Source organism: Macaca thibetana, chromosome 12 (assembly GCF_024542745.1).
Source record: "Macaca thibetana thibetana isolate TM-01 chromosome 12, ASM2454274v1, whole genome shotgun sequence".
NCBI classification, from domain to species: Eukaryota; Metazoa; Chordata; class Mammalia; order Primates; family Cercopithecidae; genus Macaca; species Macaca thibetana.
Genome location: NC_065589.1, coordinates 9867961 through 9889470, shown reverse-complemented (window position 1 = coordinate 9889470; position 21510 = coordinate 9867961). Strand labels below are relative to the sequence as shown.

The 21510-nt window shown below is 38.7% G+C and overlaps 1 protein-coding gene across 5 annotated transcripts in view; it reads left to right on the top strand.

Moving 5' to 3' along the window:
- GIGYF2 (GRB10 interacting GYF protein 2) overlaps positions 1–21510 on the top strand; it is a 164053-nt gene that overhangs the window by 42024 nt on the left and 100519 nt on the right. For 4 of the 5 annotated variants that reach the window (XM_050751556.1, XM_050751557.1, XM_050751558.1 and 1 more), the window contains 3 exons: positions 9941–10070; positions 11306–11401; positions 18487–18598. In XM_050751556.1, the coding sequence (XP_050607513.1) occupies positions 9941–10070; positions 11306–11401; positions 18487–18598 (338 nt within the window). Of the gene's footprint in view, positions 1–9940; positions 10071–11305; positions 11402–18486; positions 18599–21510 lie in introns of those variants that run through there. The other variant, XM_050751560.1, reaches the window with a different exon arrangement.

Genomic DNA, 21510 nt, shown 5'->3' with positions numbered 1-21510 from the left:
CTTTCTAGATATAAAGCAATAGTGTCTTTCTTTAAGCCTTTCCTCAAATGCTACCACCTTAGACCTTTCCTGACAATCTGTATAACTCTCCACCCTTTACTCCCTTCCTTGCTTAATTTTTTGTCATGTTTTTATATCAAAATGTAACATGCCAAATATTTTATACATTCATTTTGTTATTTATATCCTATCTTTCAACCCCCACTAGACTGTGAGCTCCATTGAGGGCAGGTACTTTGATATAGATTTTTGTACAGTTTGTTAACTGCTGTATCTCCAGTGCCTGGCACATAGCTACTGAATAAATATTTATTAAATGGATGAATTGTTGGAAAGTAAAGTTGTTTTTAATGTTTTGCTCTTGTAAATGATATGTATGTATACCCTTGAACAATTTTGTTTTTATCACTGATCATTTTATTTGGATTAATTTCTTGGAAGTGGAATTATTAAATGAAACATTTTATTTTTAAGACTTTGGATGATATATGGACAGTTTGACCACTAGAAGGATTGTATGAATTGAATTATCATCTGTGTGTTTGCTCTTGACAAAACACTAAGCACCGACTTGATAATTTTTGTGGTGCTAAATTCCTTAGATTTAGGTCTTTTAGAGTTTTTTGTTGTTAGTTTCATTAACAAAATAAACACACTTATTCCAGAAAATCTGGTGGAAACAATACAAGAAGAAAAAGAAAAGGGTTAGGCATGGGCTGGGCGTGGTGGCTCACGCCTGTAATCCCAGCATTTTGGGAGACTGAGGTGGGCAGATCACCGGAGGTCAGGAGTTTGAGACCAGCCTGGCCAACATGATGAAACCCCATCTCTACTAAAAATACAAAGTTAGCTGGGTGTGGTGGTGTGTGCCTATAATTCTAGCTACTCAAGAGGCTGAGAGAGGAAAATCATTTGAATCTGGGAGGTGGAAGTTGGCAGTGAGCTGAAATCGTGCCATTGCACTCCAGTCTGGACAACAAGCCTGGGCAACAAAAGCAAAACTCCTTCTCCAAAAAAAAAAAAAAAAAAAAAGAGAAAAGAAAAGGGTTAGGCATGGTGGCTGGCCCCCAGCTCCCAGCACTTTGGGAGGCAGAGGCACGAGGATCACTTTGAGCCCAATAGTTCCAGACAAGCCTTGGCAACACAGTGAGACACCCTTCTCTACAAAAAAATAAAAAAAAAAATTAGCTGGGCTTGGTGGTGCATATGTTTGGTGTCAGCTACTTGGAAGGCTGAAGTGGGAGGATCATTTGAGCCTGGGAGATCGAGGCTGCCATGTTTGTGCCGCTGCACTCCAGCCTGGGTGATAGAGCAAGACCCTGTCTCCCAAAAAGGAAAGGAAAACAAAAAGACCAACAAAGGGAAAGATCTAGGTAGGACCCTAATCCTACCACCCAGAGTAGCTTTGCTAACGTTTTGGTTTGTATCCTGTTTGCAAATGTATCTTCAAAATATTTAAAAAAAAAATATTTAGGCTGGGCGCGGTGGCACATGCCTGTAATCCCAGCACTTTGGGAGGCCGAGGGGGGTGGATCACTTGAGGTGAAGAGTTTGAGACCAGCCTGACCAACATGGTGAAACCCCATCTCTGCTAAAAAAAAGAAATTACAAAAATGAGCTGGGCACAGTGGTGTGCGCCTGTAATCCCAGCTACTGGAGAGGCTGAGGCAGGAGAGTTACTTGAACTTGGTAGGTGGAGGTTACAGTGAGCTGAGATCATGTCACTACACTCCAGCCTGGCTGACAAAGCGAGACTCTGTCTGTAACAAATGAACAAATATTTGGTGATTTAAAACACTTTTGAGCATCAAAAATCTATTCAAGTCGAGTGTGGTGGCGTGCACCTGTAGTCCCAGCTACTGAGGAGTCTGAGGCTGGAGGATGACTTGGGCCTAGGCGTTTGAGACTAACCTGGGCAACATAGTGAGAACCCATGTGTAGAAACAAAAAACAAACAAACAAAAAACAAAACAACAACAACAAAAACCTACCCGGATAAGTCTAGATAAGGACTTTATTATAGGGAGAATAACTATAGACATTATCTGGCTTTCTTGGAAGGAGCCAAGAAAGCTCCTTTGGGAGTTTCCTCTGTCTCATCTTCTTGGTCTTAAGGAAGTTTTCCCAGGCTTTTCCTTGCAAAGATGAGGGAAGTACTTGTTTTCTTCCCCAAAGTATTTTATTTATACATTTGTTAAAATAGTTATGGCCTTGTGATGTACCTGTATATGTATTTGCGCCTTGCTCAAGAAGAGCTAATTCCATTAAGAAACGCACTGTATTTCTCTCTTTTGGTAAGCCCATTGTTGAGCTTAGTGTACTGGACATTGGCATTAATATTTAGTTAACTAATTTAGTTAATAAATGAATGTTGAATGAAGCCATTAGGGTCTTATGGGGTGCGGGTAAGAGAATGCAAACCTGAGATTGCTAGCTTACTGTCGATAATTGTGGGATTATGTGAAAAATGAGACATTCTGGAGGATGAGATGTGTTAATATTTCCAGTTTTCAGACAGGGTAAAGTATTTCTATGTGAACTGAAGGAGTAGTAAATTAGATGTTTTTGAGGGGTATATTTTGGAAGATAATATTTGTTCAGAAAACATTTTATCAAATGCTCTGTTTTATGTCTTGGGTTAGGTGCTAAGGCAATAAGGATGAAAATACACAGTACCTAGTTTTGAATTTAATGGGGAAGCTGACACTAAATAATTTCACTATGTCATAATGCTGTAAAGGAATTATAATGCAAGCACAGGATATTCAGCTGCCTATTTGATTTTTCCACTTAGATTTCTTACAAGCGTCTCATACTCCATATTTTCTAAAACTGATCTCGTTAGTTTTGCCTTTATATGTATTTCATCTTAATACCATATGTGCCCATTTGCTCAAGCTAGCAGTCTCAGAGTTATCTTTGATAATTCGTTTTACTTCTCTGTTTCTATATCCAGTCTGTCACAACATCACGTCAGTTTTATCTCTACAGTATCTCTGGAATCTGTTCATTTCTCTGAATCTCTGTTGCTATCACCTTAGTGAAAGTTGCCACCATCTCTAACAAATTTTGCACCAGTGGCCTACTGATGTTTCCTGGCTTTTTTTTTTTTTTTGCTGGGGGAGATGGAATCTCACTGTGTCGCCCAGGCTGCGGTGGTGTGATCTCGGCTCACTGCAACCTCTGCCTCCTGAGTTCAAGCGATTCTCCTGCCTCAGGCTCCTCAGTAGCTGGGACTACAGGCATGTACCACCATGCCTAGCTAATATTTGTATTTTTTAGTAGGGATGGGGCTTTACCATATTGGCCAGGCTGGTCTTGAACTCCTGACCTCAAGTGATCTGTCCTCCTCGGCTTCCCAAAGTGTTGGGATTCCAGGCGTGAGCCACTGTGTCTGGCTCCTGGCTTCCATTTTTATTTGTCTTCTATTTGTTTTCCTCACAGCAGCCAGAGTAATCTTAAAATGTAAATTAGAACAAGAATTCTCTAAAATCCCTTCAATATCTGTATGTCCACTTATATGACTTTATTATTTTCTTCCACTAGCCTCTTAGTTTCATGAAGGCTGTACAGGAACTTGTGTTTAGCAAGGCCTTGAGGATCTCAAATTCTCTTTTTCCCTCCCTTCCCCCTGACTCTTTTTCCAGCTCTCTATCCTCATTCTTCCTTTCTCCTTCCACTTAACCTCTCTTCGTCCCAGCACCTCTCTCTATCCTGTTGGTGAAAAAGATTAGGAAGAATATTCCTGCTAGCAGAAAGGACGTATGTGAAGATAAGGCAAGGAACTGATTTAAGAGAGGAACTTCATGATGCATAATGTTTACCTTTGTTATGTGAAGTGTGGGAGATAGGAGCTTGGAGGCAACCTTCTGTGTTAACAAGACTTGAATTTTATTGGTCATTGTATGCCAGTGAAAAAAGAATTGGAGCTGGGCGCAGTGGCTCACCCCTGTAATCCCAACACTTTGGGAGGCTGAGGCGGGTGGATCAGCTGAGGTCAGGAGTTCGAGACCAGCCTAACCAGTATGGTGAAACCTCGTCTCTACTAAAAATAAAAAAAATTAGCCAGGTGTGGTGGTGTGTGCCTGTAATCCCAACTACTCAGGAGGCTGAAGCAGGAGAATTGCTTGAACCTGGGAGGCAGGGGTAGCAGTGAGCCGAGATTGGAGTGCACTGTGCTCCAGCCTGGGTAACAGAGTGAGCCTCTGTCTCAAAAAAAAAAAAAAAAAAAGAGAAAAAAAGAAATAAATAATTCTTAATAACGTAGGGGAGTAAGACTAGTAAAATCGTTTAGGATGCTTTTGCAGCAGTCCAGGCGGGAAATAAAAGTGTGTGAATAAAAATTAGGTTAGTTGGATCAGGGGAAGACTTGAGAGATGGAGAATTTAAAACTAGTAGGATGTGGTAGTTGGGTATGAGAGATGGTAGAAGGTGAGGAGTAAAGTATGAATCCCAGATTTTTAATCCAGTGGCTGATTAAATTGGGATATCCTTAACTGTGTTTGAGAATATGGGCAGTGAAGGGGTTGGATGAATAAATTGATGAGTAGGGTTAGGGTTTTGGGCATATTGAACCTGATGGGCTTTACATGGTTGTGTATGAAAGCCTGACTATAGGAGAGGTCACAGCTGGACTTGAGAATCACAAGCTTACATAGAGGTGCCTTTTGACTCCCATACCGTCACACTATTGATTGACTATCCAAATTGCTTTCATAAGCTGAAGTTTGGATTTTGGACACCACTTACCAAGCGAAGATTTTGGGAGTATCATGGGGCTTTGACGGGCCTGCTGCTGCCACTTATTTACTACCCATGGTAGAACTGGGCCTCCTTTGTTAAACAGATCTCATTATAGGCCAGAAAGATGAAGGCGATGAGGACTGAAAATTTTCCTGTGAATTTGGCAGTGTTGAGGTTGTTGATGAGCAGTGCAGGAGCTAGTGGAGTGGCAGGAGAAGCCAGGCACGCTGCGTTTTGAAGTGACTAAGAAGCGAGGAAGTAGAGATGTTTCTGGATGAAGAGGAAAGATGAACAGTGCATAGCTAGAAGGGAGATGTTGCATCAAAAGTTTTAAACAAATGAAGAGATATGTTTAGAGACAGAAGAAAGCACATAGGGGTTAAATTTGTAGAAGATAGGGTTGTATGGAGGAGATAAAGATCATATATGGATTTTTTTAACTTTTAGGTTCGGGGGTACATGTGAAGGTTGTGTAGGTAAACTTGTGTCATGGGGGTTTGTTGCACAGATTTATTTCATCATCCAAGTGTTATGCCTAGTAACCAGTAGTTTTTCCTGCTCCTCTCCCTCCTCCTGCCTTCCACTTCCCAAGTAGACCCCAGTGTCTGTCATTCCCTTCTTTGTGTTCATGAGTTCTTAGGTGGATTTTTAGTGAAGAATATTACACAAATATGTTTTAGCTTTTCTAAGTATCTGTAGGTGAAGAGGGACTTGGAATTGAATTTGTCAATCGTTGAATCATAGTACAGCCGTTATCCTAATTCAGGCAACTGTCTTTTAGTTTGAGTTACTGCCAGTTTGCCTCAGTTTCTTTTTATAGCACCTGAAGGAAATCTCTGATTGTGTTATTATGTTATTTTTGTATTTTTTATTTTTTGTAGATAGAGTCTCACTCTCACCCAGGATAGAGTGCAGTGTTGCGATCATGGCTCACTGCAGCCTCTACCTCCTGAGGCTCAAGTGATCTTCCCACCTTAGCCTTCCAAATAGCTGGGTCTACAGGCATGCATCACCATGCTCTGCTAATTTTTTGATTTTTGGAGAGACAGGATCTCACTGTGTTGCCTAGACTGGTCTCAAACTCCTGGTCTCAAGTGATCTTCCCACCTTGGCCTCCCAAAGTGCTGGGATTTACAGGTATGAATCACCATGCCCGGCCTTTGTGTTACTCTTTTTTTTTTTTTTTTTTTTTTTTTTTGAGATGAAGTCTCGCCCTGTTGCCAAGGCTGGAGTGCAGTGGCACAGTCTCGGGTCACTGCAACCTCTGCCTCCTGGGTTCAAGCAATTCTTGTGCCTCAACCTCCCGAGTAGCTGGGACTATAGGCATGTACCACCACACCTGGCTTATTTTGTATTTTTAGTAGAGATGGGATTTCACTATGTTGACCAGGCTGGTCTTGAACTCCTGACCTCAAGTTATCCACCCACCCGCCTCGACCTCCCAAAGTGCTGGTATTACAAGCATGAGCCACTGCACCTGGCCTGTGTTACTCTTAATAGATCTGGTGACTATAAGAAATGTTTAGTCTTGGACATTGGAAAACCATTGGTGATACATTGGAAGGGACAGGGTGGTGAATACATTTGAAATTTTATTGTGAGCAGCAATTGAAGAAATTAGGATATTAGGTCATGGGAAGGAGTCTTTGAGGAGTAATGGTGATTATTTGCCAATACCAGAATGATTTTCATTTGAAAGAGTGCTTAGATGTGTACTCCTCTGGTAGAAACTGTTGGGAAACATTGGTTTGGTGTTAAGGAAGATATTTTAAAACAATTTCTAATAAAATATACATATATTTTAAACAGTGGCTATTTTAAATAGAATTTTGAGACCTAATTGTTGTAAAGATTGTGGTTTTTTTTTTTTTTTGAGACAGGGTCTTGCATAGTCACCTAGGCTGGAGTGCAGTGGCTGTTCACTGCAGCGTTGACCTCCCAAGCTCAAGCAGTCCTCCCACCTCAGCCTCCTGAGTAACTGGGACCACAGGCATGAGCCACCATACTCGGCTAATTTTTGTATTTTTAGTCAAGGTGGGGTTTCATCATGTTGCCAACTGGTCTTGAACTCTTGTACTGAAGTAATCCACCCTCCTTAGCTTCCCAAGTGTTGGGATTACAGGTGTGAGCTAACCTGCAGCCGGTCAATTGTGGTCTTTTTAGTAATAAAAACCTCAGTTTGAATCTTTGTTCTGCTGCCTGTGACTGTGGACAAGTTGTTTAACCCTTCAGCTTTATTTTTATCTGTTACATTTGGGTTGTTGTGAAGGTTAAATTAGATTAAATGAGCTAGTTCCTATGTAAAATTTTCAGCTTCAGTGTTCAGTGGATGTTAATTCTACTTCTTTAGTAAAGAGCCCAACTTTACAGGAATCTAATAGAAAGCAGTTTCTTGGAAGGTACTGGAGTAGTGCCTTTCTTCTTGAAAGGAGTGATTGGACCACTCCTTTGTGGGTATGTTGTTTTCTTACCTGGTTGTTTAACCTGTTTTGTGGGGGTTGAACTAAATGACCTCCAAGCCCACGAATATTTGGAAAGGAAACAAAGAGTAGCAATGAGCACTCCCAGAACCCAGGTTGTGGTATTTCTATAAATGAAAGCGAATCCAGACCCCCTGGAAATGATTGATTTCAGGTCAGAGGCAAGAAAAATACAAGATGATCCTGGAACGTTCTGACATACCAGATAGAAAAGAAGCTGTTAAAGACTGCTAGGGTCATGTCAAAAGGACCCAGGAGCCAACCTGAAGAGTCTCCCACTTTTCAAAGATGAGACAATTGAAACACTGTTAATAATTGCTGTGGATTGAAATATATTGTTACTGTTGGACACTGTTGGACTGTTGTGCAAGTGAACCTAGTCATTATTTTGAAAACAAATAAGACTTAAGGCTTTTTCCCTCCTTTCTTGTATTAAGCAGTATCATTCGGTAACTAGACCAAGTAGTATAAGAGGAAAATTTCTTTTTGCAGAAGTATTCCAACTAATATATAAGGGAGGAATGAAAGAATATAATCACTTACAACCTTAGTGAACTTAGGGAACCAAGCATTGATCATCAGTTACTGCAAGTATCACAAACACGTCATCACAATGTGTGCCTCTTGATGGAATAATATACCCCTACATACGAAGTATTGCCAAAAAAGAACCCAAATTAATGAAAATCTCAAAATCTCTATACCCAGTCACCAATTTACATGAAATGCAAAAGACAGAAAAACGTTTAATTATATCATGGATAAAATCAGCAAAACCCAGACTTTAAAAAAATGTTTTGGGTCAGGCATGGTGGCTCGTGCCTGTAATCTCAGCACTTTAGGAGGCCAAGGTGGGAGGATTGCTTGAGGCCCAGTTGGACAATATAGTGAGACCCTGTCTCTACAGAAAATACAAAAAGTAGCTGGGCATAGTGATATGCGCCTGTAGTCCTAGTTGCTCAGGAGGCTAAGGTGGGGGAATCCCTTGAGCTCAGGAGGTCAAGGTTGCAGTGAGTTATGATCGTACCACTGCACTCAAGTCTAGGTGACAGAGTGAGACACTGTGGGGAAAAACAAATTCTTTGAGAAATAACATTCTTAAATATTTGTGTATGGAATGCTAAGCCAAAACTTTTCTTCAAAATAATATCAAAGGAAGCTTAGATAAGGTGGTGGAAAGAGCAGGATTCGCCATGGATTGTTGGTTTTGGGACTGAGTGATTGGTACACGGGAGCTTGTCATCTGCTTCTTGGTGCATTTATGAAAATACAAAAATTTTCCATAATCAGTAAAAAAAAAAAAAATTTGATCCCAACAGTCTCACTTTACTAATGCATATTTTTTCTTTAAATATTACTTTCTTCTTGTAAACACATTTTACTGTTTACTATGCATACGCTATTTTTAATGTGCACATATTTACTGTGCTTTACTTGGCCTTCATATTAATATTTAATGTGTCATAGTTTAATAGATTGTTCCCTTTTTTGTTTTGTGAATAAATCTTAGCAATTTGGGGCACATATTTCGATGCTTTTGTTGAATTTTCCCTCCATCTAAACGAGAATTAAAGTAGCTTGGTCCCTTTAACCTTTGATACCAGCTACTCCTGATGTTAGTTTTTCTACTTGCTGTCTGACACAGTGCTACAGTAGAATCTTACTTGCCATTTTTTGCTGAAGTTTTCTTCCCTGTCTTTTTCCCCACAAAAACACATTATTTTAAAATTAAAATAGTCCCTTTTCCCCAAGTTCTGTTCTTTAGAGGCAACTTTTGTTATCAGTTTGGAGTATATTTTTTGTCTTCTTAGCAGTAAATGTAGTTTTCACTTTCTCTTTGTACTTTACTGCATTTTCAGATTCTCTACACTGACCATTAATTGCTTTTATTAAAAACATTGTGAAATATTTCAGGCATATAAAAATATAAATTGTGATAAACACCTGTGTATTCATTGGCAAGCTGCAAAAATTAAACATTGCAGGTACAATTAAGGCTGCCTTTATAGTCTTATCTTTTGTGGATATAACCTTATTCTCAATGTTGTATTTGTCAATTTCATGTTTGTTTCTATGCTTTTGCTGCAGTTTGTATGTCTTGAAACAGTATAAACCTACTTGCAGATTTATGCATTATATATAAAAATTATTACTATAGGCTGTGTTTTGATTTTTGTTTTGTATAGCATACTTTATTAAATATTTTAGCCATTATCAAATTGCCAAATAGGTAATTAAATAATTAACTATTATCAAATCATTCTTCGAAGTGATTGTTTCAGTTTATAATACCATAAACACTACTTGAAAGTTTCCATTGTTTTACATCCTTACCAATACCTGGTATTATCAGACTTATTAAGTTTTATGAATCTAGTGAGGGTAAGGTAGTATCTCACTTTTGTTTTAATCATATGTGCTTTTTAAAATTTGGAAAAATGTGTCCCTTTTTCATTCTCTAAGCTTCTGGGGGACACAGCCATGATGCCTTTTAAGTTGAGGAATTGCCACATGGTTGTCTAGTTATCTCTCAATAAACTGCCCTCTTAGTGTGCCATGACACACTAAGATTGTTTTAAAGCTAGTCTGATACTTTGAGATAGTAGGATTTCTTTTTGCTTTTCTAAAGAACTAAAATGATTTTTTTTAACAGTGTATAGTATAAAAAGTCTGTAGCGCCAGAACATTTGACATATTCTTTGTCTTTTCTATTCTAGGCTCCGAGCTCTGTCCAGTGGTGGGAGTATTACATCCCCTCCTCTTTCTCCAGCATTGCCGAAGTATAAATTAGCAGATTATCGTTATGGCAGAGAAGAGATGTTAGCACTTTTCCTTAAAGACAACAAGGTAAGGAAGTAGGAAAAGAGTTCAAAATTATGAATGAGACTTTGGGATATATACCATGATGTATTGATACATGAAAATTGATTTATTTTACTAATGTATTGACCCATGCTTTTTCTTTCCACCTTACTGTTTCCCTGCTTTGAAGCCTGCAATGGTTAACAGAGGGTCTTCTGAGTGTCATCACACACTATATTTTAGGCAGCTTCATGGAAACAGGAGAGTAGTCAGCACTTACTGCCTTCTCTAGCTAACTTCCTCTTAACCCCCCTTTCAAGTCTATTTGTATCCTAGTTCAGTGGCTAAGAAATGAAGAATTTTTCCTTTCTCTTTATTGTACCTCTTATCCTACTTTCCAGTTAAGAGGAGGAGCACCTTTGACTATATAAAATTTTTGGTGGAGAGAAAACCTTAAAATGTAACACTACATTTGTGTCACTTAGATCAAAACTGAAACAGTGTAAAGTATACTTTTATTATGACTTTTATCTTACTCACTGAGTGACTAGTAAGAAATAATATTTTGTATTTTTTCCCAATATGCTTTTTTTTTTGAGACAGAGTCTTGCTCAGTCACCCAGGCTGGAGTGCAGAGGTATGATATCGTCTCACTGCAACCTCTGCAACCCAGGTTCAGGTGATTCTTGTGCCTCAGCCTCCTGTGTAGCTGGGATTATAAACATGCGTTATCACACTTGGCTAATTTTTTTTGTATTTTTAGTAGAGATGAGGTTTCACCATGTTGGCCAGGCTGGTCTCCAACTTCTGCCCTCAAGTGATCTGCCTGCCTTGGCCTCCAAAGGTGCTGGGATTACAGGCTTGAGCCACAATGCCCCACCTCCAGTATACTTTGTTTTTCAATGATCTAGAATTTCACATTTTAATGGTGGTTGCTAAGGACACATACAATTGCTTATAAAACTCTCCTTATCATCTTCTGCTTTGCATTAAATGTAGAGACTTTTATTCCTCTACTTTGTGCTCTGGAATAGCAGAGTTAGTGCTAAATCCAAAAGTGGCAATCACTTGAGAAAGCTGGGGAGTATTGACTGGGGTTTTTAATATTGACTCTCTCAAAATGTGTAAGGACTGTAGAAGTCAATTATGGCTGAATAAGCTTTAATCTGTATTTGTAATAACAATAAACAGAAGAGTATTTTTTCTTGGATTTATCTTCTTGTATTTCTTCTTATTGCAGGAACAGCATTAATCTCATGATCATGTGTTTGGTCCTACAGATACCTTCAGACCTTCTGGATAAAGAATTTCTGCCTATCCTCCAGGAGGAACCCCTTCCGCCATTGGCTCTGGTACCCTTTACAGAAGAAGAACAGGTTTGTAATTAGCTCTGAGCCCCCGCAAACCCTTATTCTTTTCCTGCTAAGGCATGAAAATAGGAAGTTACTATTTATGCGCTAAGGATTATCCTGCATCCTCATAGGTCTGCTTTCTTCTATTGGTATGTTGATGCTTATTAGTTGACTAGATTTTGCTGTAGTATCTAGCTGTTGAGTATTATTTGGAAACGTTTGTAGATCCTTAAGGACATTGGGAACCATCGTTTAAAACTTAAGTAGCACTTTTGGAGGCCGAGGTGGTCAGATCACAAGGTCAGGAGATCAAGACCATCCTGGCTAACACGGTGAAACCCCGTCTCTATTAAAAAATACAAAAAATTAGCCGGGTGTGGTGGCAGGTGCCTGTAGTCCCAGCTACTCAGGAGGCTGAGACAGGAGAATGGCGTGAACCTGGGAGGTGGAGCTTGCAGTGAGCCGAGATCGCGCCACTGCACTCCAGCCTGGGCAACAGAGCGAGACTCTGTCTCAAAAAAAAAAAAAAAAAAAAAAAAAAAAAACTTAGGTAGAGGAAGAGTGATTTGCGGAGAGGGGAGGAAATCATCTTTGCAAATAAACAGATGTTCAGAAGTAATTGCCAACTTGCATTCTTACCAGTGTATTTTACCACTAAGGGAAAAATGTAGATCTTCAGCTCAAAATGCATTCAAAACTCTTCTATAACCACTTTGTGTGTGTGTGTGTGTGTGAGAGAGAGAGAGAGAGAGTGATGTGAGAAAGTAAAACTTGTGGGCTGGAAAGTAGTGAATTTAGTGTTGTTCCTGTTTATAGTATACCTTGTCCTGTGCAAAGAAAATAAAAGAGTTTCTGATTTTAAGGAACTTACGAGGAATGTAGAAAAATGGAAAAATAAGCCTTGTTGGAAAGCTTGAATGTTACTTTATGGGCATCCATATGGGAAGAAGAGAGTCCAGGGAGCCAAAAATATATCTGTTTGACTCTTAGGAAAAGCTAAAGCAAGAGGTAATAAAAATCTTTTCAAATACTCTATGAAATATTAAAATCCTGGGCATTTGAAAGAGAATTTTTCAAGAAGGTTTTAAACTATGAAATGTTTTGAACTATAAAAATGTTGGGGCCAGACGCATGACTCACACCTATAATCCCAGCACTTTGGGAGGCCGAGGTGGGCAGATCACCTGAGGTCAGGAGTTCGAGACCAGCCTGGCCAATGTGGTGAAACCCTGTCTCTACTAAAAACAAAAAAATTAGCAGAGCATGGTGACACATGGACGTAATCCCAGCTACTTGGGAGGCTGAGGCAGGAGAATCACTTGAACTCGGAAGACAGAGGTTGCAGTGAGCCGAGATTGCGTCACTGCACTCCAGCCTGGGCAACAGAGCGAGACTCCATTTAAAAAAAAAAAGAAAATGTTGGCATATGTCCTTTACACTTGGTACAAAAATGCAGAAGTGTGATACACAGGAAAATGCACCTCGGACATGGCTGTAGCCAAAGGTCTTCCTGGCAGAGGGGTAAAAACTGAGCCTTAGGGATTAGGGTAAAAAAGAATCCTGCAATTCAACTAATATTGTAATCCTTTCCATGCCAGCTGCCGCCTTTCCCAAAGGCAGCGAGTGTTGGCCATTTCTTATGTATTTTTCTGAGTAAATATGGAAATATATTTTCCTCCTTTTAATACAAGTGGTGCAGTTCTGTACTTCCAACGTCAAGTATTTTTATTCAAAGACTTCCCTGCAGTTTTGGAAAAATTTTTTTCCATCGTTTTTGTTTGCATTTCTTTGCCTGTAGCAGTAAACAGTTGTTTTTCAGATGTTTATTCATCATTTATATTTCTTTTAATATTTTTCATACCTTTGCCAATTTTTCTTTTGGGATATTCATCTTTTTCTTGTTGGTTTATGCTATTTATATGAGCTCTGTGTGTGTGTGTGTGTTTTGTTTACTTATTTAGATTTTACTTTTTGAGATAGGGTCTTTCTCTGTCATCCAGGCTGGAGTAAAGTGAGGGTCTCAGTCTGTCACACAGGCTGGAGTACAGTGGCATGATCATAGCTCACTGCAAGCTTGAACTTCTGGGCTCAAGGGATTTTCCTGCCTCAGCCTCCTGCATAGCAGGGAGTACAGGTACAGGAGTACACCACATTTGGCTAATTTCGTTTTTTGTAGAGACAGGTCTCGCTCTTGTTATCTAGGCTGGTGTTAAACTCCTGGCCTCAAGCGATTCTCCTGCCTCAACCTCTCAAAGTGCTGGGCTTATAGGCATGAGCCACCATGCCTGGTCTGGCTCCTCATATTTTAAGGTCATTGACCATAGCTGTGCCCAGTAAGTTTTCTAAATGTCAAAATTGCATTTATGATTTTATTTATTTCTTTTTCTTTTTGAGACTGAGTCTTGCTCAGTCACTCAGGCTGTAGTGCAGTATCACAGTCTTGGCTCACTGCAACATCTCCCTCCTGGATTCAAGGGATTCTTGTGCTTCAGTGTCCCGAGTAGCTGGGATTACAGGCATATACCAACACGCCTGGCTAATTTTTGTATTTTTAGTAGAGACAGGGTTTCATCATGTTGGTCAGGCTGGTCTCAAACTTCCTGAGCTCAAGTGAATCCTCCTGCCTTGGCCTCCCAAAGTCCTGGGATTACAGGCGTGAGCCACCATGCCCGGCCACATTATGATTTTAAATACAAAAGCTAATTTTACGAGCTTCTTATACCAGTTTTATTCTTTTGTGATTATTCTTTTAATTTTTAGCTATTTACATATTATTTTTTAAAATTTCCTTTTATGTTTCTTTAAATGATTTCCTAGATGTCTTAGAGACTAAATGTGTCAGAAGAGGGAGAAGGACATGCTGCTACTAGTTACCAAAATGAGGTAGACTTTTATTCAACAGAATGAATAATTGAATTACCCAGAAACATCTTGTAACATTTTAAAGAAATTAGTGTGTAGTAAGTACAGAAATCACTTGGAAAATCAAAAATTATTTTGCAGATGTTGCTTGGAATCTGTTGGTTAACTGCAGCTGACCAGTAATAGTTGGTTAACAATTCAGAGAAGAATAAAATTCGATATACACTACACTATACACCAAAATTAGTTCTAGAGCGACTAAAGGAGTGTGTTTAATTTTGTTCTTATGATGGAAATGTTTATCTTAAGGTCTGTATTCTGTGATCACAGCATCTTGATGCAAGGATTGGGAGGTTTTCACTGTAGCCACAGAAGATCATCAGGTCCGTTTTGAAGGCATTTAAAAATGCATCGTTTGGGATGTCCTGATGCATATTTGGTGGCCTTCATCATTTACCAAATATGTTGGAGTAGGACAGTGCTTAAAGATGGCAAAAAAGTCATCAAAAATTTGATGTTTGTCCTTTGAATGATCAGGTACCCCTTCAGAGATTAGTATTGACTAGATCTTCCTAGACTAGAGTTTTGTGTACTTTTTCTTTTGGTACTCCTAGGGAGGTAAATACTTTAATAAATTAAAGCAGGCTTCTTGCTGCATGTCTTTTTCCTGAAGTTAACTGAATATACTAACATACTCATTATACTGACATACTCATTTTCCTTCTCCCTCCATGTATCTATGTATCAAATATACTGAGGAAGAAAATGCATTACTCCTGCAATTTAGGTAACTGTTACAAGACTGGTGTATTTTATTTATTTGACATCAAAGAAATTACTTTATTTATTCATTCTTGAATAGATAATACTTGTATGTATACATAACAAAATTCAGAAAGCACAAAATGAAAAGCAAGTCTGTGACTTACCCAAACTCTGCCACCTATTACTCTTCCTCAGAAATAACCACTATTTCCATTTTCTTGTATTCCCTTCCAGGGGTGCTTATGGTGTCTGCAACTATCTGTATTTCCCTTAAACACTGCTTCACACACACACACATACACACACACACACACACAAATGGTAGCATGCTATGCACACAGTTCTATACTTGACAGCTTCTATTTATTTATTTATTTATTTGTTTGTTTGTTTATTTATTTATTTATTTTTTGAGACGGAGTGTCACTCTGTTGCCCAGGCTAGAGTGCAGTGGTGTGATCTCGGCTCACTGCAGCCTCCACTTCTTGGGTTCACGTAATTCTTCTGCCTCAGCCTCCCGAGTAGCTGGAATTACAGACACCCGCCACCACGCCCGGCTAATTTTTGTATTTTTAGTAGAGATGGAGTTTTGCCATGTTGGCCAGGATGGCCCCGAACTCCTGACCTCAAGTGATCCACCTGCCTTGGCCTCCCAAGGTGATGGGATTACAGGCGTGTGCCACCATCCTCGGCTATTTTTTGTAATTTTAGTGGAGATGGGGTTTTGCCATGTTGGCCATGCTGGTCTTGAACTCCTGGCCTCAAGTGATCCGCCTGCCTTGACCTCCCAAAGTGCTGGGATTACAGGTGTGAGCCACCGTGCCTGGCACTTTACAGTTTTAAGCTAAGCGTCTAAGAGGTCATGACATACTTACTTAGCTTTTAGTATGTATTAGACACTGTTGTAAGCACTTAACATTTAATGTGTTGAGTGCTTGCAGTGACCCGTGAGGTAAATAAAAATATACCTATCTACATTATATAGATGAGGAAAATGAGGCACAGAGAAGTTGAGTGAGTTTAGGGGCCAGAATTCAGTCCCAGGGAGTTTGGCCTCTCCGTGTTCCTAATTACAAGTATGCTCCATATCCCTGTATATTAGGTTGACAGGACATTGCAGTTTTTGTTATCATACAGTTCTGCCTAAGAAATAGAGTTGTGGCTGGGCACAGTGGCTCACGCCTGTAATCCCAGCACTTTGGGAGGCCAAGGTGGGCAGATCACAAAGTCAGGAGATCGAGACCATCCTGGCCAACGTGATGAAACCCCATTTATACTAAAAATAGAAAAAATTAGCCGGGCATGGTGGCATGCACCTGTAGTCCCAGCTACTCTTGAGCCAGGAGAATCGCTTGAACCTGGGAGGGGAAGGTTGCAGTGAGCTGAGATCGTGCCACTGCACTCCAGCCTGGATGACAAAGCGAGAAAGAATTGTTTCTTTCTTTTTTTTTTTTTTTTTTTTAATCAGCAGTACGGAATTTTACATGTGGAAGACCATGATTTTTAAATTAGGATTGGCTAATACGTAGATGGCTTCCATATTTTGCCTTTATAAACAGTACTGTAGTTAATGATCTTTCTATTTATGTTAGTTTTTACTTGGGTAAGAAGTAGAATTGTGTCGAAGGGGATGGACATTTAAATAATTTTTAGAAATTGCCTTCTAGAGAGATTATACTAGTTTATACTTTCATCAGCAATGTATGGTGTTTGTGAAAATATATGAGTTTGTCCCCACGTGTACAAATGGGTGTATTTGGGTTTTATATATGTGATAATTTGGTTAATAGGTGTTCAACTGCATGGGATCCTAGCATACATAATGCAGTTAGCTCTGACCACCATTATTTCAATATTAGAGTATATTAATCTGGATTTTGGGACTTCATACTGTTGTTTAATTATAATAATACCCAGAGACATTATTCAGTACCCCACTGCTGACTCTGTTCTAAAAGGTAAGTTAATATGTATGTTTCAATCAGCTTTCTTTTTTATTAAGTACATTTTATTATAGTTTGAAATAGAAATATAATTTTTGAGTTTGGTGTCTTTCTCTTATTTTTGGTTGTCAATTATATCTTAAGTCTTTAGTTTTGAAGTTACTTGATTATATAATTATATACCTATGAACTGAAAAAAAAATCTTATTTACACTGATAAAGTTCCTAAAACTTATTGAACAAATTGTTGTGAATATTCTGAAAAAAGCAGCTAGGAGAAAATGACCTATTTATTACAACAAATTAAATAATGAAAGTAGAAGTTTTTTTTTTTTTTTTTTTTTTTAACAATTAGGTGTTGACTTCTTCAAAAGAAGGTGGTATAGACATTATATTTCAGTTGATTTTGAATCAAAATAGTCAGTGGAAACCAGTTTGGACTAAAATATTAGTTGAATTGCAAGATTCTTTTTTACCTTACTTCTTTCTTTTTTTTTTTTTTTTTGAGACAGAGTCTTGCTCTGTCACCCAGGCTAGAGTGCAGTGGCGTGATCTCGGCTCACTGCAACCTCCGCCTCCCGGGTTCAAGCAATTCTCCTGCCTCAGCCTCCCAAGTAACTGGAATTACAGGCGCCCGCCACCGTGCGCGGCTAATTTTTGTATTTTCAGTAGAGACAGGGTTTCACCGTCTTGGCCAGGCTAGTCTCGAACTCCTGACCTCATGATCCACCCGACTTAGCCTCCCAAAGTGCTGAGATTACAGGCATGAGCCACCGTGCTTGGCCTTTTACCTCAACTCTTAAGCCTAAGGTTTTCTTTCTGCCAGGAGAACCCTTGGCTACAGACATACCAAAGGTGCACTCACTATCTCTTTGTACTTGATCCTGTTCCAGATTGGCTGAAGTGCAAATGCAGGTTAATAACTGAGTGATTGGGTTTTACTTTAATTTATTAAGTATTCCCTTCATCTTCCCATTAATGTGTTATTTAGATGGTTGGTCTTATTTAGATCCTTGGCTCTTTCCCAGTCACTTCTGATTCCTGTCATTCTATTGAATACTACTTGGAGTTGCTAATTCACATTGATGTGCAGAATGTGCTATCCTCGCATCAGACCTTTTGGTAACTCCCTTTCATTTTCACCTTTCACCAGTTAAAGGCTTACAGGACCCTTTCAAACTAGATCTCTTTTGTAAAATTTTCTGTATTTATTCTGTTGTGTATTTTCCCTGTCTACTTCTGTATACATAGAGCATTTAGTTTGTTTGCTTGTTTCCTCATCAAACCTAGCATAGTGTAAGACACTGGTTGTCAATTTTGTTGATCTGAAATGTTAATTTGCAATTATCGGGTAAAGTCAAGTTTTGGATCATCTCGTATGTTGTGCAGTTATGGTTTTCCATTGCTAGTAGTTAAAATTAGATGCCATTTTATAGATGCAGTGGGAATGTGGGGAGAAGCAACATGTAGTTTTATCTGTTTCATCCATTTTTTTCTTTCTTTTTTTCCTTTTTCTCTCTCTTTTTTTTTTTTTGGCAGAGAAACTTTTCCATGTCTGTAAATAGTGCTGCTGTCCTGCGATTGACAGGACGAGGAGGAGGAGGAACAGTGGTGGGGGCTCCTAGAGGTCGAAGTTCTTCAAGAGGGCGAGGTGAGCTTTCATGTGAAAAAAGTAATAATGGAGGAGGAGGATAGAGAACTTACTTTTAAAATATTTTAATGCCTGATTTGATAAAAACTGTTCTTTGACATTAACTGCATACTAAATGGCCTGAACATTTATATTCAGAACCATTTTTTTAAGGTATCTCCTCTATAATCCCTGATTTGCAACAGAGGAGTATAATTCTAGCTGTACAGATTTGAACATGAGGGAGTCTAGACAGTCCCAATTCACTCTGAGAAATCCATGTTCCTCATCCATGTTCCATGTTCCTCATCCCCAGGGAGCCTTATACTTTGGGAGCCAACGCTTCCTGAAGTGACTTAACTATGGAAGCAGCACTGAAGTACCTGCAGTCCTCTGTGACAGTTTCTGTGTGAGGGGCGTGTGCCAAGAGCTTCTCCAGCCAGAGAGGGGCTTTAACAAAAACCGCCTCATCAGGACTAGGTCCTTTAGGGGTAGAACAAAAGATAATTCTGCCACATTCATTTATTTAACCTATAGTTTTACAGATTTATGTCTTGGAAAAATAGTTCTTATTTTGATATTCCTCGTTTCTTTGATATCTGCCCCCTATTTTGGGTTTGCTGATATTCTCCTGTATGAGGACATTCTTAATATTTGTAATATAAATATTTGCTTAATCATTTTGCCCTTACTTTGACTAAATCATAACAGTGGTCTAAATACACCTTGTAATTTTCTCTAAGAGACGCTTTAGAAATGGAAGAATTGGATGTCTGCAATGAGTGAGACCATTTTCTCTGCATATTGTGCCACCAAGATTGGCATGATCATGAATATAGAATATTTAAATTCTTTATAAATAGAGTAATTTATCTACAGTCTTTCTAGAAAATGCATTCAATTGTGCATTCCTGGGAAGAAGTTTCTTTTAGTAGTCCACTCAGAATGTGGGAATCCAGGTGTGAAGTGTCTGATTCAAACTCTCCACTTGTTTTACTAGCAACTATTACCTAGTTGTGTTTTTTCCTACTGGCTTTATTTGTCCATCTTTAGAGAGTGTTTTTTTTTTTTTTTTTAAACCTGAGGAGAGGTTAGACTAATCTGTAAAACTTACAGGAAATACCTGTGCAACAAAATTTTGGGTGATGGGATCTAGGCATGTGTATGCTTCAAAAGCTCCACAGGCAATTCAGATTCATATACTGAGTTAGGTTCCATTGGCCCAGAATTTGAGATCCATGCATCTTGGTGGCATGGTGGTGGTTTCGAGTTGGGACTGACCACTTATGGCTCTGGCCTGCTACTTGGGCATTTCCTGTGTTTTTCCGCTGTGGGTTGGTGGCAAGGAGAGGTTGTACTTGGGCAACTTTGCCTCCAGTGCTTTTCAGGGTGAGCCAGGGAGAGATCGTCTTGATGAAGAAGTGTGAATAACACCGACTTTGTGTGCTGCAAATACCAACCAATCTCTAAACAGCACCCTCCCCCCCCAATTACTTAATCGAGAAACAAGTGAATGATTGAATTTCTCCTTGCTTTTTGGTTTATGATTGAATTTCTCCTTGCTTTTTGGTCTCTTTGAAATGAAGGGTTATCACATATGATAGAAGGCTTATTACATTCAGAATTTAATCAGGCTGTGTTAAAAAAGATAGATGTTGTGACATGTAAGAAGTCGTGACTTTTTTTACATACTGATGTTGAAGAATGGCATGAAACTAGTCAAGTGACTGAACTGAGTTGGTGTGAAAAGTACTTTTAACATTATGTCAACCACCTGTTGAGATCATTCTTTTTAATGATCTCAGTAGCTCATTTTCTAAAACAAGGTTGTAATTATAATCTGTGGTATTGTGTTTTCTACTCATTACTTAATTTTAACTTGCTGGTTAAATAATGATTATTGTGGTTTTTCTTTGTATAGACAGAGCTAACATTAGATGATTATCTTGGCTGTTTGCAACTTTCGGAAACTTTGATGTGGAAATTGACTGATTTCCAGACTGCTAAATATCATGTACTAGTAAAATTTAAATAAACTTAAATAGGTGGTAAGAACAACATGAAACTGTCATCTTATTTTATTTGGTTAGGTTGTTTAAAAATAAAGCGGATTGACACAACTCTCAACCCTTGTCTTCATCATTATTAAAAGGAAGTGTGTTTGAATTCCCAAAAAGAATAGGGTGAACTCTCAGTAGAACAGTTCTTTATTGAGTTTTACGATAGGTTCATCATGTTATATTTACTTCCTTATTCATATATGGGAACCACTCTATAGAAGAATAAAATTTTTTCAAGTTGGAAACCTTTAGAACCTGATCGTTGTAATATGTCCCACCATAAAGTTTTAGTATCATTAGCAGGGCCAGTGTCAGTGCTAGTCACAAGTGAGAAAATATTTTATATGTGTTTTGCTTGTTTTTCTGGTAAGCTGGAGGCTATTTTTTATATTTGTGTGTTTCTGGAATAAAACATTTTCTTCAAGGTGATACAAGTGTAATGGCCTTCCTGAGAAAATGGCTTTCTCTAAAAGGCGAGGAGACTTTTGTCCCCATCCTTAAATCTTCCTGTAGAGGACAGGTGTTATATGACAATTTGTATTACATTATTTTAGGATCTTAAATACAGTGTATACATTTTCTGAAGGGGAGAAGTACTTAAACTGTGAGTTGACTTTAAGTGAAGTTGACACAAGTGGAAGGGTAACTTTAAGATTATTATAGTTCCACCGTGCTTCTCACTTCCATTTGACAAATGAAGAAGTGGATACTTGCACTAGTCAAGAGGGTATCCATTGTTTCTAAGATTACCCACAAAATAATTTGGTGCATTATTTTGATATTTCATAATATAGCCATATAAAAGTACAACTGTATTCTGAGTTAATTCTTAATAAATTACAAACAAGAAATAAAATACTGCCTGGATATTTG